This window comes from Catharus ustulatus, chromosome 1 (genome assembly GCF_009819885.2).
Source record: "Catharus ustulatus isolate bCatUst1 chromosome 1, bCatUst1.pri.v2, whole genome shotgun sequence".
In the NCBI taxonomy this organism is placed as follows: domain Eukaryota; kingdom Metazoa; phylum Chordata; class Aves; order Passeriformes; family Turdidae; genus Catharus; species Catharus ustulatus.
The window spans coordinates 3,731,889-3,755,841 of NC_046221.1; the positions used below are offsets into that span (position 1 = coordinate 3,731,889).

At 43.9% G+C, this 23,953-nt stretch overlaps 1 protein-coding gene across 1 annotated transcript in view; it reads left to right on the top strand.

Moving 5' to 3' along the window:
- Positions 1-376: 376 nt before the first annotated feature.
- The window catches only part of CRHR2 (corticotropin releasing hormone receptor 2), a 134,125-nt gene continuing 110,548 nt past the window's right edge, over positions 377-23,953 (top strand). The window contains exons 1-2 of the mRNA XM_033068099.1: positions 377-456; positions 12,954-13,047. Coding sequence (XP_032923990.1) covers positions 391-456; positions 12,954-13,047 — 160 coding nt within the window. The 5' untranslated portion in view covers positions 377-390. The remainder of the gene's footprint in view (positions 457-12,953; positions 13,048-23,953) is intronic.

Consider the following 23,953-nt stretch of genomic DNA (forward strand, 5'->3'; position numbering starts at 1 on the left):
GGCACAGCCCCGATGGAGGGGGCACAGCCCCGATGGAGGGCATGGCCCCGATGGAGGGGGCAGCCCCGATGGAGGCACAGCCCCGATGGGGGGCACGGCCCCGATGGAGGGCACAGCGCGGTCCCCCTCGCTGCTGGGCGCCGTGAGGGTCGCGCTCCCCCGGGGGCCCCCCGCCGCCTCCATCCCCGAGGAATCCTGGGCGGAGGGCGGGCTCGGCTCCCCCTTCTCCCTCCCTCCCTCCCCGCCGGGGCTCCGCTCTGGGACGCGCCGGCAGCGCCGGGCTGGGCTCCGGGACGGCGGGCCGGGGTCAAGGGCAGCGGGAGGGGGGCGATGCCGGCGCCGGGGCAGCGCCGAGGGTCCGGCTGAGCCGCGGGCACCCCCCGAGCCCTCATGGCGGGGCGAGCGCCTCAGCGCAGCCTCCCCGCGGCAGCGGCCGCCGCGCTCCTGCTGCTGCCCGTAAGTGCCGGGGACGGGAACGGGAATGGGAATGGAGCGGGGGTCCGGGAGCGGGAGGGAGCGGAGGGAGCGCCCCACGGCCGCGGGGAGCACAGCGGGGCGGCCCCGGGCGCTGCGGGCTCCGTGCGGGGCCGTGCCCGGACCGTGCCCCGCGCCCTCCAGGTGCGTGCGGCTCTGGGACAGCCCCGGCGGGCACCGCTCCGTGCCAGCTGCTGCTCGGGGATCCGTGCGGGACCGGATCGCTGCTCCATCGCAGGTGCTCTCAGAGACACCCTGTGCTCGGAGCCCCTCAAACCCTTCCCTGTGGAACAGCCACCTTCGCTGTGCCAGCACAGGGACCCCGCTGGGGTGGCAGCTCCTTGCCCCAGCGGGGTTTTCGCTGCCATCTGCCCGCTCCCGCCGGTGTCCCCGGGCTGTGTCGGTGTCTCTGTGGCCCCGTGTGCTGGGGCAGGCAGGGCTGGCCATGGGCAGGGCTCACCCACGCACCCGGCCCGGCGCTCGCTCCGAGTTTGTGCCGAGCGCGGCTTTTCCTGCTCCATCAGCAGCATCCCCCGGGAGATGCTGGGCTCAGGTGGAATCAGCTTGGCCTCTGTCGGACTGGGCTTCAAAAGCTTTCCCGGTGCTTTTTGGTGGCTTGTTTGTTCTGAGCGACGGTTTCAGTTGTGGTTAAGCCAGACTTGGGAAGAAAAAGTGAGAGGTTAAGCAGAAATAACGCTGGTCCTGTGCAGAATTCATAAAGGCTGTTCCCACAGCTTTACAGAAGTGGCAGTGACCCTTCTGAAGCGCAGTGTAATTGGTCTGTCTTTAACATTTCCTTAGCTAAAGAAAGAAAATCTGTTCTGTTTCCTTAAGCGCTGTCTATTTCGCTTTGATTTGGGTTTTGTTTCTTTGTGGCGCTTTGTTTGTTTATTTTGGGGGTTTGTTTGTTTCTTTCTTGTCTCCCTAACCTAGAAAGAAAGAGAAAAGCCAGGCCAACAACAGGCTTCAGAGACAAGCAACAATTTAATTTTTATTTTTTTTTTTGCAGTAGCTTTCTTAGAAGTGAGAGAATACTTTCTCACCTCCGCCAGTGTCAGGTTTTTTTTATCCCCAAAAGAAGGAAGAGATCAGTGCACATGAGATCTCAGTGGCATGGGTCTACACACTTGCTGTTTTCAACCCCAAACTTCTTCATGATCTTGGTTTCTTAGTCCCTTTTCTCTCCTAGTTTTCTCTTACTGATTTATTTTGGTCCATAAAAATATCTCAGTTTGTCTTTAGAGTGTGGGACTTGACAGCGAGGTTATCAAAAGTACTCAAGTACTGAGTATTTCGCCAGACTATTCCATTCTCAGTGGATCAAGAAATGTCATGTTTTCTCTGTGGATATAATCCATGGATTTTCCAGCTTTCCAATTTCTGCTGCAACTTTGCATTTGAATTATTTCTGCAAATTTTGGTGGTTGTGTCGCTGCTTTAAAAACAAAACCGCCTCAAATGAAAAGGAGAAAAAAAAGGTAGATTAAGGATCAAAAAGTGACGTTTCCATAAAATGTGGTTAGTGCAAGAAATGTGAACTGTGAGTGTATTCTGTGTGTTTTTATAGAGGAGTTTGTTTGGGTGGAACAGGCTGGTGTCTGACAGTGGCTCGTGTATACCTGTGTGGGAAATAACATTTTGAATCTTCACTTTCAGAACAGCTCTGGTTGCTCCACCTCTAGCAGAAGCTTCTGCTGCTCCTTTGAGGAGTGTTTTAATCCCTGAATGCTGTCAGTAAATCTGGATCTCTGCTTTACAGCTGGAGGGAACTTTGCACCAAGAAGCTTAAGAGCAGTGTTTTAAAACTTTGACTCAAAGCCAAAGCTCTTAAGTTCTTGTTTAACTTGAAAAAACACTCGAAAGTGAACTCAAGTCAGTGACTTTATTCACATTTGTGGATTTGAGGAAAGGAGTAGCTGCTTGTGGGAGCAGGCCCTTACCCAGTTAGGGGAGTTTTAAGTTTTCACAGCAACTGAGCAATTGTGTTTTATGGGAGCTGCAGGTTTGCAACGCCCACGAGATGAGGCAACTTTCTGGTACAGAATTAGACCTGCCACATGAAAATGCTGGTGCAAATGACCTGACAGATTTCACAGGGCTGGTCAGCAAAAGGGTGAAGACTTGCACTGAGATTTATGTTCCCTTAAAGCAGTTCTGGACGTATGATACACTTGAAAACGCATTTAACTGAATGTGGGAAACAAAAAACAAACCATAAAATGAAGGCAAATGAGTCTTATGACATTTTTATACAAATTCCTTTCTAAGTTCACATAATTTGGAGAGGTGGGGATTATTCATCCAAACCAAAAGCAAAGCTTGCTATCATTTATGTGCTCTCCTGGAGCTGTTAAAAGAGCTGGGGCAGTGTGAGTGTATCAGCCAGTGATGACAAGTTAAATAGTGTTCCTGGTCCGAGGCTGCCAAAATTCAGCCCTTTTGTGAATTAATGCAGCATAAACATCTCATCAGGAGAGACCTTTCCTGGGGCAGTACTTTGTCAGGGTTTATTCTGTAACCACCCTGTGGCAATTACTGCATCTTGGAGGGAGGTGGCTTGGGCTGGTGTTGGCTGCCTGTAGTTTTGCCATAAAACATTTCAGTGATGATGTTCATCGCTGCCCTTAGCCAGCAAGAAAGCAGCTTTAGCTTTTGTGCATATAAGGCATCTGCTTACATATTATTATCCTGTCAAGAGCAGAGGAAAAGTCATGATCAAGTCTTCTGAACTCTGTGACCTTCATATTCCAAGCCAGAGTGTGGTTGTGGAGGGAGAAAGAGCAGGGATCTCTTTGCAGGCTGTGCATTATCAGGTGTAGAATTTTAATTTCAGCCTCACATGTTCTAACTCCACTGCTACATCAATATCTCCAGGAAAGCTCTCCAGCCTTCAGGAAAAAAAAAAAAAGGCAGAGAGTGACTTGTGATTGAGCTCATGTGATTGAGCTCCTTCAGCTTCTAAACCAGGATGATGCTGTGCAGGCTGTGCACGGAGCTCGTGCTCCCTAGCTCCAGGATCATTCCCAGGAACTCTTTGAGATACCTCCAGATTGCCTGGGGCAGAAACGTGGCCAGGAGCCATTCTAAAAATTTAACAGTAGAAGTGATTAAGGACTTAAACCAGACCTTTGCACTGCTTGATTTATTGGCTTAGACGGAGAGTGCTGTGCTGCCATCGCTCTGGGCTCACCAGAACACTCCAGGGAGAGCTTTTCCTCTAAGGACTGCTCTTCATCACTTTGAATTTGGTGATCAGTTCTCTTTGTGTCAGGGATTACTGCAGGTTCCTGCTGCTGATGTGCTGAACTGAGAGATTCACCACGAGGAAAACGGGGTAGTGGATGATACGGATTTATTAAGGATGCGTTTTTCTGTTTTATATTTATTTTCATTTTGCCCCATATATTAGTAAACCAAATATTTTAAAAATATTGTATTAGAGCAAACATTTGCACATTTCTAGATTCTTTTAATAGTTCTGCAGATCTTATTTTTTGGGGAGAGGGGGAGGTGAGGAAGTGTGGGTGGTAACAACAGGCTGCACATGCTGCTGAATCTGTTCCTTTTTAGTTTATATCAGGTTTTGCAGCACTGCAAACCCAAGAAGGAGATTTAGGGGGAAAGCTGATTTACTCTAGATTAAAAGTTTATCCAGTGGATGACTTTTGTGCAGGAATTTGCTTTTCCACACCATGTCTATAAATTGCAACAGATCACATCATGTCCTCCTTTCTTGCAATTTACACCACTTTTAATCCCAAATGTGGTCTGTTTTTCCTTAAAGTGCAAACATTATTGTTGGATGTAAAGCTGGAGCTGTCCAGCGAGCCACTCTCACCTCCTTGCCTCATGTGGATACTCAATTATTAAATTGTATTAAAGCATTGCATTGTCTTTACCTCCTTATCTTTCTATTCATGACAACTAAATACTTTATGATGGTTTGCTTTATCAAATTATTTCTTTATACAGAATTGCTTTCTATTACTGCTAATAGTTGTTTTGAAAGTAGCTGTATTTGATTTAAGTTGGCAAATGTTGGGTAAAGTGTTTTAATTTTCTCCTCTGAGAAGTTGGATAAATTTGGCTGCAGTTCTTGTTGCAAGAGAAGACAAATAGAAAGTAGATCAGTCGACAGACAGAGCTGTCCTTCAGGTGACTGTCTGCTTGAATGTCATCAGTCACGTCCAAATGCATGAAAATTTCATTTCCAGTTCGTGGTGCCAGCGTGGGGATGTTTGTGGGATGCTCCCTGCACTGCTCAGTTCTCACCTGGGCTCATCTGCGTTGGCTCTCACGAGCAGATGTTCTGCTGGATCTGCTCAAGGGCTGGTCCATTTGGGAAGGGCTGTGGGAGGGAGAAAGAAAACCACCTCAAAAGATGGATTTCAGTGCCCTGTCCTGACCTCTGGCTCCCAAGTCCTTCCTTGCTGTGCAGGGGAGCCAACACTGAGAGTCAGGTGCTGGGAGTGTGCTGCTCCTTCCCCAGCTCTGCTGTGCAGCTCAGTGGGTGGAGAACTTGGAATCTGCCTTTCCAAACATCCCTCGTATGCCTGCACAGAAACTCAGCATGTTTTCACTAAATAAGAAAGAAAATCCATTTGATAATTCAAGAGCTGACAAGTACTTCTTCCACGGAGCCGTAAGAAAATGAGACCAATTAAAGGAAGCCAATTAAAGCTCTATAAACTTTTGCATAGCGCTGGCTGAGTAACTGTCCACTCTGGGTTGTGTATGCCGGGAAAGTAAACAGTGAGTAATGCAGATGGAGATTAAAATACATGAGCTGTCCTCACTGCAATGCTAAACCCTTGCCCTGGTAATAGTAGCTGAAGTGCCAGAGGACTGGAGAGGAGCCACTTGCTTCCAGGGCTGTGGGATAATCGCTGTCACTGTTCCCCAGGTCCTGGGATGCAGGAGGGTTGCTCAGTGCTGTCATCTCTTCACTGCCATGGTTTGGGAAGTGCTGTGCTCTGGCAGGGGTGGCTTTTCCAGCGCAGAGGAAGGAGGAGAGGAGGTGAAAGGGAAGGAAGGGAAGTGTGTGTGCTGACAGGCCTGGGCAGCTTTCCTGTGGGGCTGCCAGCCAGGCTCTGCTCGCTGAGCTATCCATTCCCTTTGAGTGGCAGGAGCAGATCCCTGCCCTGGGCATGGCTTGGGTTTCAGGGGGCTCACGCCAGCAGAGGCTCCTGAGCCCCGCCAGGGCTGTGCTGTCACAGCCCTGTGATGTGGCCACCACAGCTCTTCCCTTGTTTCGTGAGCACACATTCCTGCCAGGGACCAGGCTGCTCCTTCTGCTGTCATTTGGCTCTTTCAAAGCAGAGAGGAAGCCCAGAGTGTCCCTCTGGCTGCTGAGAATGGTGGCTCAGAGCTCAGGAAAGTATTTTCACCAGTTGTGCCTCCAGTCAGTTGCACTGAGGATCTTTCCTCATCCTGCCTCAAAACTCACCTGCTGGGAGACCAGCTTGAACTTGAGACACCTTCCAAAGTGTAAGAATCCCCTACTTCATCAAAACAAGTATCTTCATGAGGATTTTGAAGTCTTGTCTGACTTGTACTATTTCTTTCCTTCAGAAAAAATAGTTATCTTTAAATACAGTAATAATTTTAAAATGTCTTTTCATAGTATTCAGCATATTTCAATTATGTGAGCAGAGTAGAAAATCTTAGAAACATGAGTGAGAGAAACCTCAAAGCCTCTGGATTGCTGATTATTGATCAACATACAGTCTGTAAGCTGTTTACTGCACTGCCTATTGACAGGTTTGGGGAATCAATATTGTCTGTGGTTCTTTTTACCATAGGAGCCATAGATCATATAGAATCAAGGAATGAAAAAATAATTAGTGCTGGAAGGGATTGCCAGAAGTCCCTTGTCCTGTACCTTCTCAAGGCAGGGTTAATTCCAAAACCAAATCATTCTCATCCAGTTGGGCTGTGAAAATCTGCAAAGATGGAGCTCTCCCAACCTCTCTGAAATGTCTTTTTACAACATCTCTTTTCCAATGCTCAGTCGTTGTCATGGTGCATAATTTTTTCTTTATGTTCTGTGAGATTTTCCCTCACTTCAGCTTGTGAATGATGCCTGTCTTGATGCTCTGCTGTCAGCTTCTGAGAGGAATCTGACTCCTCAGAGAGCTGAGTCTGTGATTCCCCTTCAGGTAGTGAAAGATAATTCCAGACCTGGAGTTAAATTTCACTGTGATACTTGGTTTTCAAATCTAAAAGTGGGCTCCAGCCCAAGAATTAGCAGTTTAAGGAAAGATGGAGAGAAAGTTCACTGCTGATATCCAGACCCACCTCATGGTTCATTTTTAAATCCCTGTCAGGAAATCTTGGGTAGGAGGAACATTTTGTGGAGGATACTGAGGTACCACTGTTGGCACTCCATGGCAAGCTGAGCAGATGTCATTAGCTGATGAAGTCTGGATCCAGATGGGTTTTTTACCTTTTTCAGGTGGCAGAGACCTGAAAAACAAAGATTAGGAGCTCAGCTTTGTTGAGCTGAAGCTGGGAGAGCCTGTGAGGGGTGGCTTAGGAAGTACACAGTGGTGACAATGGATGGGTGAATGATCCTTGCAAAGGCTCTCCATGTAGGTAAGAGTTAGATCAGGGAGGGATTGGCACTCACTTGGGTAAACATGACTTCTAAACTTGAGCTACTCTGGATTCCCTGGGTGTTTTGTCTCCAGTGCATGATTATCTCACTCTGGAGTCCATGTTTAAAGCACAAGGGATGGATTGTTCTTGACTGTGGTTCCTTCTTCCACTGAGCATTAGGGAGCCTGAAGCAAAGCCTGCTGGAGCAGGGGGTGAGGTGAATGAATCACCTTGGAGCTGCTGAGAGGATTCCTAGGGATGGGGATTGGGTGGGACAAGATTACTTACAGGTTTGGTGAGCAGAACTAAGGAGAGGGCAGATGTGAAGGCAGGAGTGCTGAGGGGCTCTGAACAGCCAACAAAACTCTTCAAGGATGTGAAATAAAAAGTCTTCCCATGAAACAATTTTATTTCAGGAGAGCTGCAGCTTGTGATTCAAATGCAGTTATGTTCATTCTTTAATACCTCAGGTTGCTGTGGAAGGGCTTGGAGATCTGGTTGGACAAGTCCAGCTCATGGGTGGCCTTAACCAGGTTTGGTTTGTATGTCATGACTCAGAAAATCCCTCAGCACCTGCGTGGCTTTCAGTGGATGAAGAACCTCCCCTCTAAAAGCTGCTTCAGCAGAGCATGTAGGCAGTGCTCACTGAAGGCACATCTCCAAGTTTTAAAGACAACAGTGAAGTTCAGTGGTGGGCTCAGAGTAGCAGATGCTCGAGGAGTTTTTTTAATTTATTTTTGCATAAAGATTGATTTAATTTCATGCCTTAAAACTGAGCATGTGTTTAGTTGCTTTATTGAACTGAGGTCCTAATTCCCATTCCATGCAGACTTTTAGTCTCTTTTTCCAGGTTTCCTGGAAGAGCTGCAGAATACATCTGGCCCCTAAGATTGTGGAGCAGTGTCTTCTGGAGCATTTGGTGTTCTCTAGCAAGTAGCAATGTTTTATGTGGCCACTTGAATAAACTCAGAGGGAGTTTAAAGAGCTGAAGGATGACTTGAAAGGGATCCTATTTTTCTTGAACTGTGCTCAGAGTCTTTCCCTTTACTGTAACCTTAGCTGGCTCAGGTTTCAGGTTGCAGGCTCCTGTGAAAACTTGTGTTTAGACTTTCTATCCCAAATGGAAATTATTTTTCTGGTGAAGCTGAGCCAAACAATTGTACACTGCCAAGTGCTGCTGCACGAGTGATTTTAAGTTACTGGGTTTAGAAAGGCCAAAGACATCTTAATGCAGAGGGTTGACCTTTTTGGTTCTCCAAAAAGCAAAGAATTTCCAACACACTGGCCCTCTGAGTGCTGTTCTTTAATAAGCATCTCTTTCAGATGCAGCTTGTGGATGAAGTAACCACGTGGCAATGGATATAAATCCATCCTGGCCATTGTAAAGATGATTTTCCCATCCTCTCCTGTGCTAATCTCTGGTTTTGTCCTGAGGTAGCAGCTTTCACTCTTCTGGTTGTGCATATTCCTTCAGGTGATTAGCAGTCAGCAAATATTCCAGCTCTCCTCATTCTCTCCCATGTGTTGCCATCTCTTACAAGGAAATTGCTGCTCAGATGAACACTGGCATTTGTTACAACAGCATTCCAAGGAATATCTGGTGGTTTTTTCTCCCAAAGCATCTGTTTCCCCTCACCAGTGATGTAGAACTTGCCAGATGTCCACCTGCCCTGGAAACTGTTTAAACAGAGGATGGATTTTGTCAAGGAAGGGTGGGATTCACTTTGATTTTGCTGTGTTGAGCTCTTTCACTAATTACATTTTCATTGTGGAGTTAGATTTGTGACACCCTAAAATTAGCTTCTGTGGATACAAACTAAAAAAATGTTGCTTTTAATTGGGCCACTGTTCTAAGTGTGTCCAACCAAGAAGCTGGGGTGAGAACTCAATCTCATTGTGGAGATGGAGTGAATTTATTTGCATTTCCTAATTAAAGAACTGAAAATTAAATGCCAGTTTCCCTTTTCTCTCACACTCACTATTTTTTTTCTATTTTTCCCTGAGTTCTGAGGCAAAGCAGCAGCTTTTCTGTGTGCTGAAGACAGTTTTGCTGCAACTTTGGTGTTGTAACGAGGTAGCATTTGCAGCCTCAGATATTTTAAAGAAACCCATGGGAAAAGCTGAAGTAAGAGCCTTAAGAGCAGTGGAGGTTCCCAGAGATGAAGGGTAGGAAGAAGCATCCTCCTGCCATGATCCATGCCACTGCCACAGGTGGTTTCTCAGGAGTGGAAAATGCTTTGGCTTCATAGAGAGCACCGTGGGTAGTTCAGGGTGAGACTTCATTCTTGTGTGGCACAGAAAATTTCAGGCAGATCCTTCTCTTGTCAGCACATTTTGGGTTGATAGCTCCCACATTTTTCCTTACTCAGTAAAAGACAGAGCACAAATAATTAAATAAGATGGTGATGGGCTCGTGTTTTCTGCAGCCAACATCTCTAGGAATGCTCTGACCTCTCCTATTGTATGTAGTGTCTAAAGAACATTTAGGAAGGATGCATCTAAGTGACTCTGTCCTTACAGTGCATAAGACCCAGCTGATGCAGTCAGTGGAGGCCATTGCAATCTAAAGATTTGAAACACTGCAGATGAATGCATCAGGAAAATTCCTGCTGCTCTTCCTGAATTCCAAAGGAATCCCTGAGTGATCAGCTCAGCTGCTGCTGTGTCTGTTTTGAAGTCTGAGCTATTCCATCCAAACCCCACTGCTTTTCTGGGAGTGGCTTTCTGCTGAGATGCTGTTGTATTTCCATGAGATGGATTTCTTTGGGACTTTGGGAGTAGTAGAAACTACTTTTTTTTTTTTAAAGAGTTTTTACTCTGTTGCTTTGAGGCTGTGTCAGATGTCAGCACCTCTCAGCATGCCACCAGCAGATGTTGGACAGGGAGGCCTGACAACTGGCTTTTATTAGAGCACTGGAATATGGCATCTGGGAGTTCTTGTGTGGGAATGGGAAAGGGGAGTGTGTGCATCTCTCCATGCTTGGCACTGCCTCCAAACTCACCTCCACCTTGGCAAAGGGTGTTCCAGTGTTGGGGGTCATCCTTTTCCACTTCAGTCCTTCAGCTTTCAGTCCTGCTCCCCCTCTGCTGCTGCCTACTCTGAGATATTTAAACTTACCAGATGTTCCATTGTGTCTTTGTGGTAGCCCAATGCTTGAATTGACATTTTTGGGTCCTATCCATAGTTTTGGAGGCTGGTTTATATTCCAGAGTGATTCCTTTATATTCCTATAACCATTTCTTCCATGTTTGAGAGGAGAAAACAACTTCTCCCATGCAGGTGAATTTTACAGCAGCAGTGTCCATTTGGTTTTATATTTCTATATTGTTCCATAGTGGAACTCAGTATTTCAAATCAGGACTCTGTTAATTTTTCTTAAAATGAAGTTACAAATCCTCTCTAACGTGGCTGAAATAACCACAAATTCTAGTGGGTACTGAGAGGAGGCAACACTTGTGTCTCATAGTTGATGTCCTCTGACAGAGATAAAGATCTTTCATGAATTAATGAAGAGCAGTGACCATGTCCAAGGGGAAAGGTCCAACAAAATGAGAGAGGCAGACAGTGACACACCAAGCAATTCATCCTTTTCCCCAAGTCCTCTCAGATGTGAATGGGAAGCTGACCAAAGTCTCTGTATTTTTTTCCTGAAGACTCAGAGCTGGCCTGCTCTTACTTGGTGTCCCTGCTTTGGAAAGTAAAGGATTAATTTCCACCTCAATCTTTGGCTCAGTGCCTTCGTTTTATTTGTTCATAAATGCCCACAGCGGCTCAGAGGAGTTAAATTGGACGTTTCTGTGCATGATTCAGGTAAATTTGCAGGACAAGAAAGAACTGATTTGGTGGGCAGAGGTTATGGAATAGCTGTTTTAAGAGAAATGCAGTTTGAGTAAAGTCATGCATTAGTGACCCAAAGCGATTATTTCAGTACTTCAGAACATAATTTCTGTGCAGTCATGGGCACAGTTATTTATCTTCACAATTCTACATTACTGAGATGTTTCTCTTTGTTTGTTTTGCTGTTTGTTATTATTTTAAGAGGAGTTTTTCAGTCTTTTGGTGTTTGTCTGCTTTAAATACAATTTTTAAAAAATAAACATTTCACGCACAGCAAGGCTGTTGCCTGTGGTTAGCAGAGAGAAAATGAAACCAAAAGTAACATAATATGTGGAAGGCACTTTTCCCCCCCAGCCAAATTAACCTGAGCTCACCCTAGGGCAAATGTGACATTTAACCTTTCCTATTCCTGCCCAAGCTGGGCTGAGCTTGACCTCTGTGTGTTCTCTGCCATGGTCTGGGGAGGGCACAGCTGAACACGCGATGTATTTACAGTACACGGGCACGGCTCGAGTTTCTTCTTTGAAGTGAGGCAGTGCTTTGGCCTGGGAGGTGGCAGAGGGGTGAGGATGGAGGGGAAGAAATACCTCTGCTGTGTCAACTCATGTGCTGGGTCTGACATGAGATGTGGCCACTGCAGAGTCTGGATTTTGGGAGCTCTTTTGGGAGGTGAAATCTGCACCTGGCTGCCACCACCTTTATCTCCTTGACCTGACCATGCATGGAGGTTTTGCTAGGGGAGGCAAGAGTTCTGAGCCTCCCTGGAGGAGAAACAGCACCTTCAGAGAGTTTTATGAAAAGAATTAAGTCTGAAAAAGGCTTTATGTGTGTGCTTCAACACCTCCTATTTTGTAAAATAACAGCAAAATGAGAAATAGGTAGAAAAAGTGCAGTGCAAAGAACAGTTGTTCTTTAGAGACCAGCACTGCTGATGGGTTCTATTGTCATGAGCATTTACCCTCCTTTTTATTACATGACAGAATTCAGTGATATAAAAAGGGTTCCTCAATCACTGAACACACCTTAGAGAACTGAAATATAACATCAACCTTCAAGGACTAGGGTTGTTTCCCTGAGTAAAAGCTGCCTGGATTGTGTTGGAGTCTGGGTTGGAGTCAGTTGTGTTGGAGTGTAAATAGAAAAGCAAAGGCATTTTGTGTGTTACCATGGCTTTATATCCCCATCAGAAACAGAAAGATTCTGTTTCATAGTTTGAAAATGAAATTTTCTGTCATTGATTGGTCACTCCTGAATTTTCCTGCCATGTTTTGTTCTGCCTTTTTTAAAGGTCTTTCCAAGAGCTTCTCTTGCTCCAAGCAGGATCCCAACTTGGCTCTGTATTTTGATGTACAGCTCTGTGGGCTTGTCTCTTCTGTCTAAACTGGGCACTTCAGTAATTTCATTTTGAGTGTGAACATTCAAATATCCCCATTGATTTTTCAACTCTATTTCCTAAAATTTACTTGGGGTTATACTGTTACCTTGTACTGAACCTACCTGCAGCTTTCTCAAAGTGCCCATGTTGGCATTACTGCTCTTTCTCACTGTTATTGCCCTCAGTAGAAAACTCAGCCCTAAATGCTGAGGGTCAGAAACTTGTGTGTCATTCACTGGCTAAAAAGAGCCACAGGACCCCTTACAGGGATGCCCAGTTATCCTAAATATTCCATGGAAACACCTTCTTCTCTTGGACGTGCAAGGATCTTTGGCCCCCAGATACCAATTAAAAGTTCACTGAAAAAAACTCATTGCATGATCTTTAGTGGGATGTGATTCAGCTCTGCTATTTCAGGCATCACTTTTAGGTGAGAAAAAGTGGATCCTGAGCTTTGTTGAAGGCATTGAGCAGCTGCCACAGGAGAGATCCAGAATAGCCCTGGAGCTGAGCAAGTATAACCACAACCTTCCCTGGCAGGGGATGTTGTACCTGACAAAATCATGAATGGGAACTGCTCTGAGACTGCTGGGGGTTCTTGTACTCATGAATGAGGAAATCTGTCCTAGGCTGCTGCTTCACCTGCTTGGTTTCTTTCTGTTTATCCAGATAGTTCTCCACTGTGAATCCTCTGTGAACCTGCCCTTGTCTGTTCTGCTGGAAAAGTACTGCGAAGCTTTGTCAGCCCGCACCAATGTCACAGGTATTTGTTCCTCCATTTCTTGGTGGCTTCTTGTTACTGCAGGATCTGTTTTCAAAGTGCCCTTGCTCCAGGAACATCTCTTCCTGCTGAGATAAACGTACTGTCTCCAGCCTTGGCTTTTCCTTGGTGACAATGTGGTGTGACAGGAAAGAGAACTTGGAATTTTATACACCTGGAGAGAGCTTCAGAGGAACTGCTGGCAGCCCTTTCCCATAGTTTAATTTGTTGAATTAGCTGTACTCACTGGCTGATGTGATAGTTGAGGATTAGAATAGCTGAAGTGTCTTGTTAATTTATCCAGACCAGTTTTTAGAAGCAGGGTAAAGCATTTGTCTCTTGGCTCAAATACACCAGCACAAAAGTGATGCTGTAAGAGATGTGACAAAGAGATGTGAGAATGGATCCAGCTTTGTTTCACAAGTGGGAGAAGCACATTCAGAGCCACTCAGAGTGTGCTGCAATGAATGGTGCCTCTGGGGGAAAAACTGAGTTTCTTCCCTTCCTCTTCACTTTTCTTTTTCTCCCTGGTGAATCTTCGTGGAGGGAGGAGTTTAGAATATAATGTTGGTATTATCATTCAGCCAGTTCTCCATCTCTGGGGAACAGCAATGGAAACAAGGCTCAGGGAATTGAAAATCTTTCTGTAAAAGATGTCAGATCAGTGGTGTTCTATTCTGATTTTATCAATTCCTTAAGGACAATAAGCTGATGTAGATATCAGACTGAAGTGTGAAAGTTGTGGTGCCTTAATTGCCTCTCAATTTGCATATAAATGGGTGTGTTGACCTGTATTATAAATCTGGCTCAAGCTCTGCCCCTTGGTGCCATTGTGTTCCAGGGAGCAGCTCTGCCTCATGTAGCAGATTTGTTTATATCAATTTAATGACCATCTATTCCATTCCTTAGCACGAGACTAAGAGAAGATAAATGAGATTCTATATTTGGATCTTTCTTTTAGGTGTTCTTTGCCTTTTGGATGTGTTTATAAATATTATCATAAAACTTGCCATTTACTCATGAAGTATTTTTTCTTGTGCAGAGCTTCTATTTGAGAAAAAAAAATCATGTCAGACTGTCTTAGAAGTCAGCAAACAATTTATTTTTCAGTTGTTGACAAAATATAATTTTCTGGGCTGTTTATGTGATGCATGATCCCAGGGCATCTCCAGTGGAGTGTGGCTACTGGAAGAGAATTTTAATGGGAAAAGGGAAGGCAGAAACCACAGAAACCTCTCTTCTATTCCACTATCTTTGTGAGGTATCACTGATCAGAGGTAAAGCAACACTCTGGAATGAATGGAAGTTGATTTTTATAGTCAGTCCAACCTGCAACTTTTTTAGAACAAACTTTCCTATGCTACTTTAAAATCCTGTGAACCTGTACTGTGCTTTGACAGTGGGTTCATACACATCATAGACCCCAAATTTAGTAAACCCCAAATCTGCTCCATGGTCAGCCTCAAGCATAAGCATGAGATGAACTTTGGGACATCCTAGAGATAAAAATTCACTTTTTTTTGCTTAGCATGGACCAACATTGTTTTCTCAGTGTGGTGGATCATCAACAAGAACATGGTGGTGCTAACCATGACACGTTGGTTTTGTGCTCCATGAAAACTGGATCTTCCAAACTGGATCTTCCAAACAGTCTGGACTATTCATCTTCTCATTAAAAATGGAGGTCTGCAATATAATTTCCACCTCTTCATGGTCAGCACAGCTCTATTGGTACAGTTAAAGACCAAAGCACGATTTAATCCTAAATTAAAAGCTAAAATGGAGCAGAAACAAAATGCTTTTTCTTTATTGGGATCCAAGGATAATGAGCTTCTGTGACTAAGTCTGCTCTGATATTTCAGTGACCCAAATGAGGTGAGCTGTGTTGCAGCCCTCATTTTGAACCCTGATAATGATGAGGATGTGTCACACAGGAACATTGGTGAGCTCCATTCAGCAGTGTGGATGGAGAGAACCAGACCGCAGAGTCTGCAGTGTCTGGGTCTTTTCTCTGGCTCCTGTTCTTTGACACAGTGCAGATATCATATTTTAGAAGGGGGAAAAAATCAAGAAAAGAAACCCAAGGAGAACCATATTGAACACTCTTTATTTAGCTGGGAGAACAGTAAACATTAAGCTTTGTAATTCGTTATCTTCCCTGTTTCTTTTCCAGAAGATGCTGTTAATTAGTACAATATGTTAATTTCTTCCTCTTATAATTACTAATTTCACCCCCCAAATATGTTCACATTAAGTATCCCAAACAGATGGCATAAAATGCTTTTGAGAATGTAATGCATGGGTAATTTCCCAGAATGGCTGAGAGAATGACATTGTGAATTCATTCCGAAGCAATTTACACTGAGAAATACTTTTTCAGAGTTGGAAAAGAACATAACTCATTTTCTCTTTTGGGTATAGTTTTCTTGAAAAATCCGTGGATGGCACCTTCAGGATTGCATGGATTCAGTTCCTGATCTTGATACTGTTGTCAATAAATGGTTTAGGTCATTACAGAATCACCATCAAAGCCATTAACAAATGTTTAGCATGAATTTGAAAAAGTGGGAGTTAGCAAAGTTCAGTGTCGAGATCCACTCTTTCACTTTTTACATGGATGAAAGAGAGGAAAATCGAGTTAGAATTGAGACAGAATGATTTACACAGAAATGAAAAATGCAGAAGGGTAAAAGGGACCCTTCTGCTGAGTCATGAGGGTCAGAGTAGACCTCCCTTGCTTGTTAAACTCCTTACAGAATTTAGCTGCAACTCAGTCCAATCTTAGTCCCAGACTTGGACAATGGTTTATATCTAAAGGATTACACATGTAATTAATTAGCCCTACATAAAGCACCACCGTCAGACATATCCCAGCAAAAGGTGATCTTAGTAGGATGTTGTAAAAACACCAGTTCACCATAGATGGAATTTTTACACAGCTTCTGAACCAGAAGTCTGAGGTTTTTTCCCAGTTTTTAGGTGGATCACAAGATTTTTAGCAGTTCCTATCACTGACTAATTTAACATTGACAGTGGCTATATTTATTACAACAATCAGTAGAATTTATTACAACTACAGTAATCAATCATGCAGCTAAGGTGCTACATTCATACTACACTTCCTGTAGGTATCTAAATTTCCACCCTGGCCACAGTCTGGGTAGAAAATTACTGGATTTTTAGAAATTCCAGTAACAGTGGAAGGTAAGGAATGACTGGGAATGACTGAATATTCTCACTGTCATTCCCCACCCAACATGGTCTCTGCTCCCACCCTGGACACACAAAAGTCCTTGGCATGGGTCAAGGGACACTTCACCACCAAACTCACTTCCAAAAGCCATGGCCTAGCAGGAATTCCTGGGATCATAGAACAATCCAGAAGAGATCTGGGCAATGAGTAAAAGGCACCACTCCACATGGGGAGTGTCTTTGTGAACCTGAAGAAAAAAATTGTATTTAATTATTACTTTACTTTCATATAGAAGAGGAATTATTTGAAATAGCAGCATTTTTTTTAGGGGACTCAGCTTAAGATGTTTCTGATGTTGTAATTTCCTGGTCTGGTTTGATTACAGTGAAATGCAGGATGAGCATGTAGCTATAATTCTATATATCTGTATGATACAGGCACTGAGTTACAGCCTGATTTTTTATAGGAACTTAGAGAACAGAAATCCTCAGTTCACTGCATGCATTGTGGAACGTTTTTGCATTATTCCCTTCACATCCCTTGACTTTCCCATCTCACGTTTCCACAAGAGACTGCAAGGCTCAGCTTGCATCTGATCCTACTTAATTTTGATCTGCATGGAAATCTTTTGTTCCCTGTTTGTTCCATTGACACATTTGACCACACAATCTTTAAGACCTTGTCAAAAGACAATTCATCTGAAAACAGGAATCTCATCCAAAAAAAAAAACCAAAAAAAACCAGTATGTGGATGACCAGTGCTACTGTGCTGTATCAGTATACAAATTACATCTTCTGGTTTTCTTCTCTTTCTTCCCCTTCAGTCAGTTTGAAGGTTGTAGTTTGTGTTTATGGTGTTTAGGTGTACTCAGACAATCCAGTAAAGGAGAGGCAGTAAATCAGATGTCATGCATTTCATTTCAAGAAGTCCTGGGATGCACTGAAATGAAAAATGATTTGTTCCTCCTGGTGACTGGATCCTCTTGAGCTGGGGGTTAGTTCTTTGCCCTCATTCTGGTCACTTTGTAGGAAAGGCTATCGTCTCACAGAAATGGTACAAACATCCTGATTCTGAGTGGTACTGGATTCACCTGTACAAATTCAGGCTTACACTACTCCAGTGTTGTTTCCTCAAGTCTCTGGTGAAGCTGTGATTTAAGGAAAGTGTTGGTGGCTGTGGGAGGAATGGATCCAGATATGGATCCACAACTCATCAGAGATGCTTATCAAGTCTCCAGCTAACTTGACATCACTTGGAGTTTGCCATCATTTTCCCAGTTTGCTGGGATGGTGTTTTACTCTAGAGGCTCCTCCAGCACTTCCAGAATCACAAAACTGGGAAAGTATGAATAGTGTTGTTCTTGGCTGGCTTGTTACTTTTAAATAATCAATTTCAATCATTCTTGAATCAATGATCCTTTTAGTAGATGAAAGTTTTATGTCACACAAGCATATTTGATAATTTACTTTCCATCCCAAACTGCAGAGGTGAGCCCCTCTCTGCTCCAGGGGTTATTTATTTCTGTACATCACACTATTCTGTTTCCTGGAAACAAAAGATTTGTCATCATTACATCCCTAAATATCCCTCCAGAGTAATGGTATGGCAGCAATTCTCTGTGCTTCCCTTCTGATTTTCCCAGCAGGCCACATCAATGAGCAGTCCCATTTAGAATGAGACTTGGATGGGCTATTTATTTTCTCATATGCTTTCACTCCCTTGACATCAGCCTGCTTGCTGCTCCTGCAGCTGCCTGGGGGACAGGGTTACATCCACAGCACCCTGTCACTGCTCCCAGGCACAAAGAGAACCTCAGACATTGATGTTTGCACCATCACCACCTGAGCTGGACACCAGCCACCTTCCCAGCACTTCCTGTTCTCACATGTTGCAACAGCACTGTTTAAATAGAGGTGATGATGCTGGTTTACTTTCCCACTGCCCCTAATGACATGCCAGGCAGTCTGGCTCTGCTTGCTTGTGCTTCCCAAAATAAAGCTGACAACACTGGGTGTTGTTGAGCAATTTGCATTACTGCCCTTATCATTTAAAAAGTTGCATTTTTTAGAGTGTGGTGCTGTTCCAGACTGAGGGTATGGCAATCCCTTGTGTAACTGTAGTCAGTCCAACAAGTTTTGTGGTCCACTAGAGAGGATTATTAGAGTAACAGAAAAATTGAATAATGCCAAGGTTGTGGGTTTGATCCCTGTATGGCCCATTCACTTCAGAGTTGGACTTGATAATCCTTGTAGGTCCCTTCCAAATCAAATTATTCTGTGATTTAGGTTGGAAAAGGCCCTTAGGATCATCCAGTCAAAACATTAATACAACACTACCAGGTCCACCATGTCCCTAAGCACCATATCTGATCTCTACATTTGCTGTAGAAACAAAATATTTATGAGGGCTTTTATTCTTTGGGGTAAATAATTTATGGATGAGATAGATAAGCACATCTGAAGATTCCCACATTTATCCTAGGTGTCCAGGGGCTGATGAGTTCTTCTAAATTTACAACAACAAATCTGTAAGCTGTGTAAAGGAGGCTGTAAAATGCTGAGTATGAAACGTGTTTCAGTGAGAAGTTACCCCAGTGTCTTGACCCCATAGAAAGGTGTTTTTGCAGAACCTCAGTAAAGCACCAAAGGAAGTACAGTAATGTCACCATTATAAGCCACAGGTCCGGGTGTCGGCAACTGTCTGGGGTTACAATACAGAGTGTGATAAAAGGTATCTGTTCTATCACCTCTGTTGAGGGTGGGGGCAGTGATCCTTATCTCTGTGGGAGATATTCTGCTAATGGGCCATCCATTGAAACCAGGCAGGGCAGTGTTCTTTATCTTCTCACAACCCATCCTTCCTCCAGCCAGTCATTTTCTGCTCATGGCCATTGAGTCCCACTGTGGGACTGATAAAATTACTGCATCCCATTGGGAGTTGCTCCAGCCAGGGGGAAGAGCCCAACATTTCTTACCAAGATAAAAACAGAGGTTTTGGGACACTAAGGGAGCCCCTTTCTCCACTGGACTCCAGAGGAAAACCGGATTTCTCCACATCCCCACTGGAGCTCCGGAGGGAAACTGCACCTTGTACAGGAGCACTGCTCCAACTGAGCCACATCTGTCACTGCAGGAGGATGCAGCCACCATGGAATGGGACTGCTGCCAACACCCTGCCTGACGGGTGTCAGGTTGTACTCTGACTGTGTCGGGGTTTGGGGTTTGTTCTTTGTAGTGCTGTATTTCTATTTTAATTTCCCTGGTAAAGAACTGTTATTCCTAATTCCCATATCTTTGCCTGAGAGCCATTTAATTTCAAGATTATAATAATTTGGAGGGAGGGGGTTTACATTCTCCATTTCAAAGGGAGGCTCCTGCCTTTCCCAGCAGACACCTGTCCTCCAAACTAAAACAGAAACTTTTCATTCTTTGTCCATATATAAGCCACATCTGATTATAAGCCGCACTTCTGGGTTCGGACCAAAATTTTAGTCAAAATGTTGCATCTTATAATACTGAAATTATTGTAATCTACCCTCAGATTCTGCATTACACAGGAATGTAAAACCCTGGGAATACACACTGAGGTTTTTTCATATTTCAGAAAAGTGGCACACTTCAGTCCTAGCTCTGTCTCTTCTGTTTGGTGCATTCCCAGCAGACCCTCAGTAGCGACTCTTACAATGCCCTACTCCATCAAATATACCAAATCTTTGAATTTATGCAGTTGGTACAATAAAAGTGATTTCTAAATTAGATACCATTTTTGCACACCTGATAGATGATAATGCACACTGCAGAACCTCTCATTTTGTTGAGTTCCACAGAACAGATCGAGTGCCTTTCCTGTTCACAGAGATTATCTCAGCGTGTCTACTCCTAAACAAAAACACTGGGGGGATGATGAGCCCATCAGGGGTTAAAATAACACTGTGGCCAGTCTAAGAGTAAACCCACCAGAGGGGTACTACAAACAGCACTGTTCTGAAGGATGGTTGGTTCAGAGCATGTTCAACATCTGCAGTGCTGCAGGATCACTGTTATTAGGAAATGGGAGAGATTGGGTGGAATAGGCAATTTTTTGTTAAGTGCCCATGAGCCCATGACTGAGTCAACACTCAGGGGTAGGATGGAGCCTGATGTGCTCCTGTTGACACTCAGTCCTGGTCTCACCTTTGTCCCCCTGCTTTGTCCCTCTGCTTTTCCATGCTTCTTCGGAAGGGGTGTCCTGAGCCACTCTCAGAGCCAGATTCACCCCAAAGCCAAACCAAGGTGAGGCTGAGCTCCATCCATTTCCCTGTGAGGGTAAAGTCTGTGTGCCTTAGGTCTCTGTGTATAAAATTGTGCCTGCCAGTGCTGCCTTCACTATCAGCTACTGACAGCAAAAAAAAAAAAAAATTATGGCCTTCCACCATCTGTCCTTGGTGTGTTCAAGATGTGCCCAATGTGTTTGAGAATCCAGCAGTGGCTGCTTTCAGGAAGAGAAAGTGAAAATATGCTTCATACTTGCAGGTGCTGTTCTGGCTTACCCTGGACTAGAATTTGAGCAGAAAATGGATCAGAGATTCATCTTGAAGAAATCACCTGCTGTAAAGTTGTAGCTGGCAGCTCCTTGTTAACTCTGAGTTGTATCACTTGGTTGAACTCTGGTGAATAAACTCTGTTACGTAGGGAATTAATTTGCTTTGGCCTTCAGCCCTGAGATGAGAACATCTTATTGTATAGCCACAGAACCATACAACAGCAGAATTGCCTATGACCTTTCAAATCACTGAGTCCAGCCTTAACCCAGCACTGCCCAATCCACCACTAAACCCTGACCCCAAGAGCCACATTTACACCTTTTAAATTCCTCCGGGCTGGTGACTCAGCCACTTCTCTGGGCAGCCTGTTGTTCATGTACACAAAAATAGTTAAGCACTAAAGCTTGTCAAAATGCAAAGCAACCTGTAAAGCTCCAGCTCTACATTGCTCAACTTTCTTATTCCATTACCAAATAAGAACTATAAGGGTTGTTTGGTTTTTTTTTCCCCCTCCAGGCATTCATCTTACTCGTTAAACTGTCACAGGGTGGACACTGGCTGTATAAGAAAGAGATAATGGAAAATGTTAACGTGGTTTATGTAAGCCACTCGAACTTGAACTGTTCAACACTTCACCCTCTGTGCATCTTTATTTGTAGCAGATCCATTCTCTTTGTCCTGCTGCTGCTGTGCATAGATGGTCAGACAAAAGGCTTGTTTATGGATGCAGGTATTTCAAGTTGCACACACCAGTAGCTGAGAGGTGACACAAATGAGAAACAGATTGCTAAGGGTATAAAATACTGGGTAGTGTCTCAGCTCCACTGATGTGGAACAGATTTCAGGGCTCCTTCTTCACCCTCTGGACTCCCCACCTTGTGCAGATATCCCTGGTACATCAGGCCAGGCATTTAGGAGCTGATCTCTTGCCTGCTGTCACTATGAAGTATGCAGTGGGGGTTATTGCCATGCCAGAGAAACCTGGTCCTGTGCAGGAAATCCTCTGGGATGAACATGGGAGCTGGGAGAGTGTTCACTGATCTCCTGTCTCCGTGCTGTTCCCTAAATATCCACTGCTGGAGACTGGAGGATGTAGCAGGTAACCCCTCAGGCAGAACCAAAAGGGCTGCTCTGGTATTTTTTAACAAGCCTGAGGTTTTTTTTAATTTTTTTATTGAGTTTAAAGGTAGCCTAAGGCCTGCTCAGCTGTAGATGCCTACTTTGCAATATCCAGAGTTACAGGAAATTAATCATTCCCCTAAGAACCTGCTCTTTCTTTGAAAGTATCCCTGAGGTAATTCCACAGCAGGTGGGAGACTATTACTCACTGCCTGCTGTGTAAATAAAGGGGAAAGAGTTAATATCAGAAGTGAGATGTATTTGAAATTTGCTGTTGATCTGTTCAAGGAGAGTGCTGGTGACTTCATCCCTGTGGACGTGGGTGTGAAATCTGTGGATGAATCCTCAGTGTGGAGCCACATCTCAGTGGCATCAGCTCCTTGAAATTGGTATCAGCTAAACACAAGATTTCTGACTAAGATGGGCAGCTTCTTACCTGAGCAATTTGTTGTGGGTTGTTAAATATGTGTATGTATAAAAATATGCACATATAAATATATATCAATATCTGATTATTTTAGAAATCAGGAGTATCATCCTGAAACTCTCCTTCCAGTAACCACTGGGTAAACTTCCCAGTTCCAGGATTTAGGAGCATCATAAGGTTTTTTTGCTGTTTTCTCTCCAGAAAAATGTATCTATTCTCTTGTTTGAGTTAATTTAAAACTTTCCATAGATCTCCATTTTCTTCATGGATAAATGAACTCAGTTTATGCATTGATTTATGCAGGATGCTCACCATTTTTTTTTTCTCCTGTTACTCCTAGAGGTTTTAAAAGTCTTTATTTTCAGAGGAGGGAAATGCTATTTTAATGCCACTGTTGCCTTCTAAAGCACTTGTCACTTCTGCTTGGGTGAGTGCCCAGTTCACTCAGATGTGGCTGGTGTTCTCTCACATTGTTTTGATGGATTACTGGTCTTCTTTTATTTAATTTCTTATGAAACCTTCTCAGCTCCAAATATAAAAATTCTTATTAGCAAAAAAATATGGTTTTTAGGTAGCTGTAAAATAGCTTGTTGTCCTACAGATCTCTGAAATAAGCAGTGTAGAAATTCAGCCAGTAATGTACTTTTTTAAAAAGCAATTATTTTTTACATGATGACAGTGAAAATTAATGTAGCCATACATGTTATTGTATTTTTGGCTATTATTTTCCCTACCTGGAGGAGAGGATTTTATGACCATTTTCAACAGGGAAACAGAGAGCTCAGGGGCAGCAGTTGAAACATGGACAATAAAAATTGTTATGGCTTCTATTTTGCTGTTAAAATCATCGGAATTATATCAACACCCACAAAACAATGAAATAAACGTGTCTGTTTGGCTGGGGAAAACACACAGTAAAGGAAAAATCTATGCAGCATTACATGGTATCTGTTACCTCATTTTTCTGCAGTCCAATAGTCCACAGATGGAACAAGCAAAGAATACTCGATTTTTGATCTGCATTGCAGATTTCAGAGCACTTTGTAACTCCTTGTCTCCTTCCAGGAGGCCTGACTGTGGTGCATTATGTTAAGTCCACAATTTTGCACTTACTTCTTGCTTCCAGTGTTACAATAAACAGAAACACTTCGTTCTGGTTAACTTTGTGTAGTCTAAAACTTTAAAAACTCGTAGCAAAAGCAGAATCCATGGAAGCTGAGGGATAGATATTTTTACCTCTATGTATGGTGAAAGATGAAAAATGAAATTATTTGCCAAGAATTCAAAGCCAGTCACCAGAGGAATATCAGAACTTGAGGCATTCTCACTCTGCAGGCTGCCTGCAGTGCTTGCTTGGGACTGAACCCAGAGCAATTAAAAGCAAGCAGCTGACATTTTTGCATTGCAAAAGTTTTAAATATTCTGTGGTAGCCTGGCAAGCCCACACACAACCTGAGAGCTTTCTGATTGAATGGTGCAACTGCTCTTGCTTTTAGCTGCATCTCTCAAGTGTTGATATCTTCATTTGACCTTCCTCAGAGATGCTGAAGGCCCCAAAGGTGAAGTTATATAGTTATAGCCCACGCTAAAAGAATGGATTCCATTTGAATTTGTGGTGGCTGGTGTGAGGTTCAGGGAGCAGAGGCA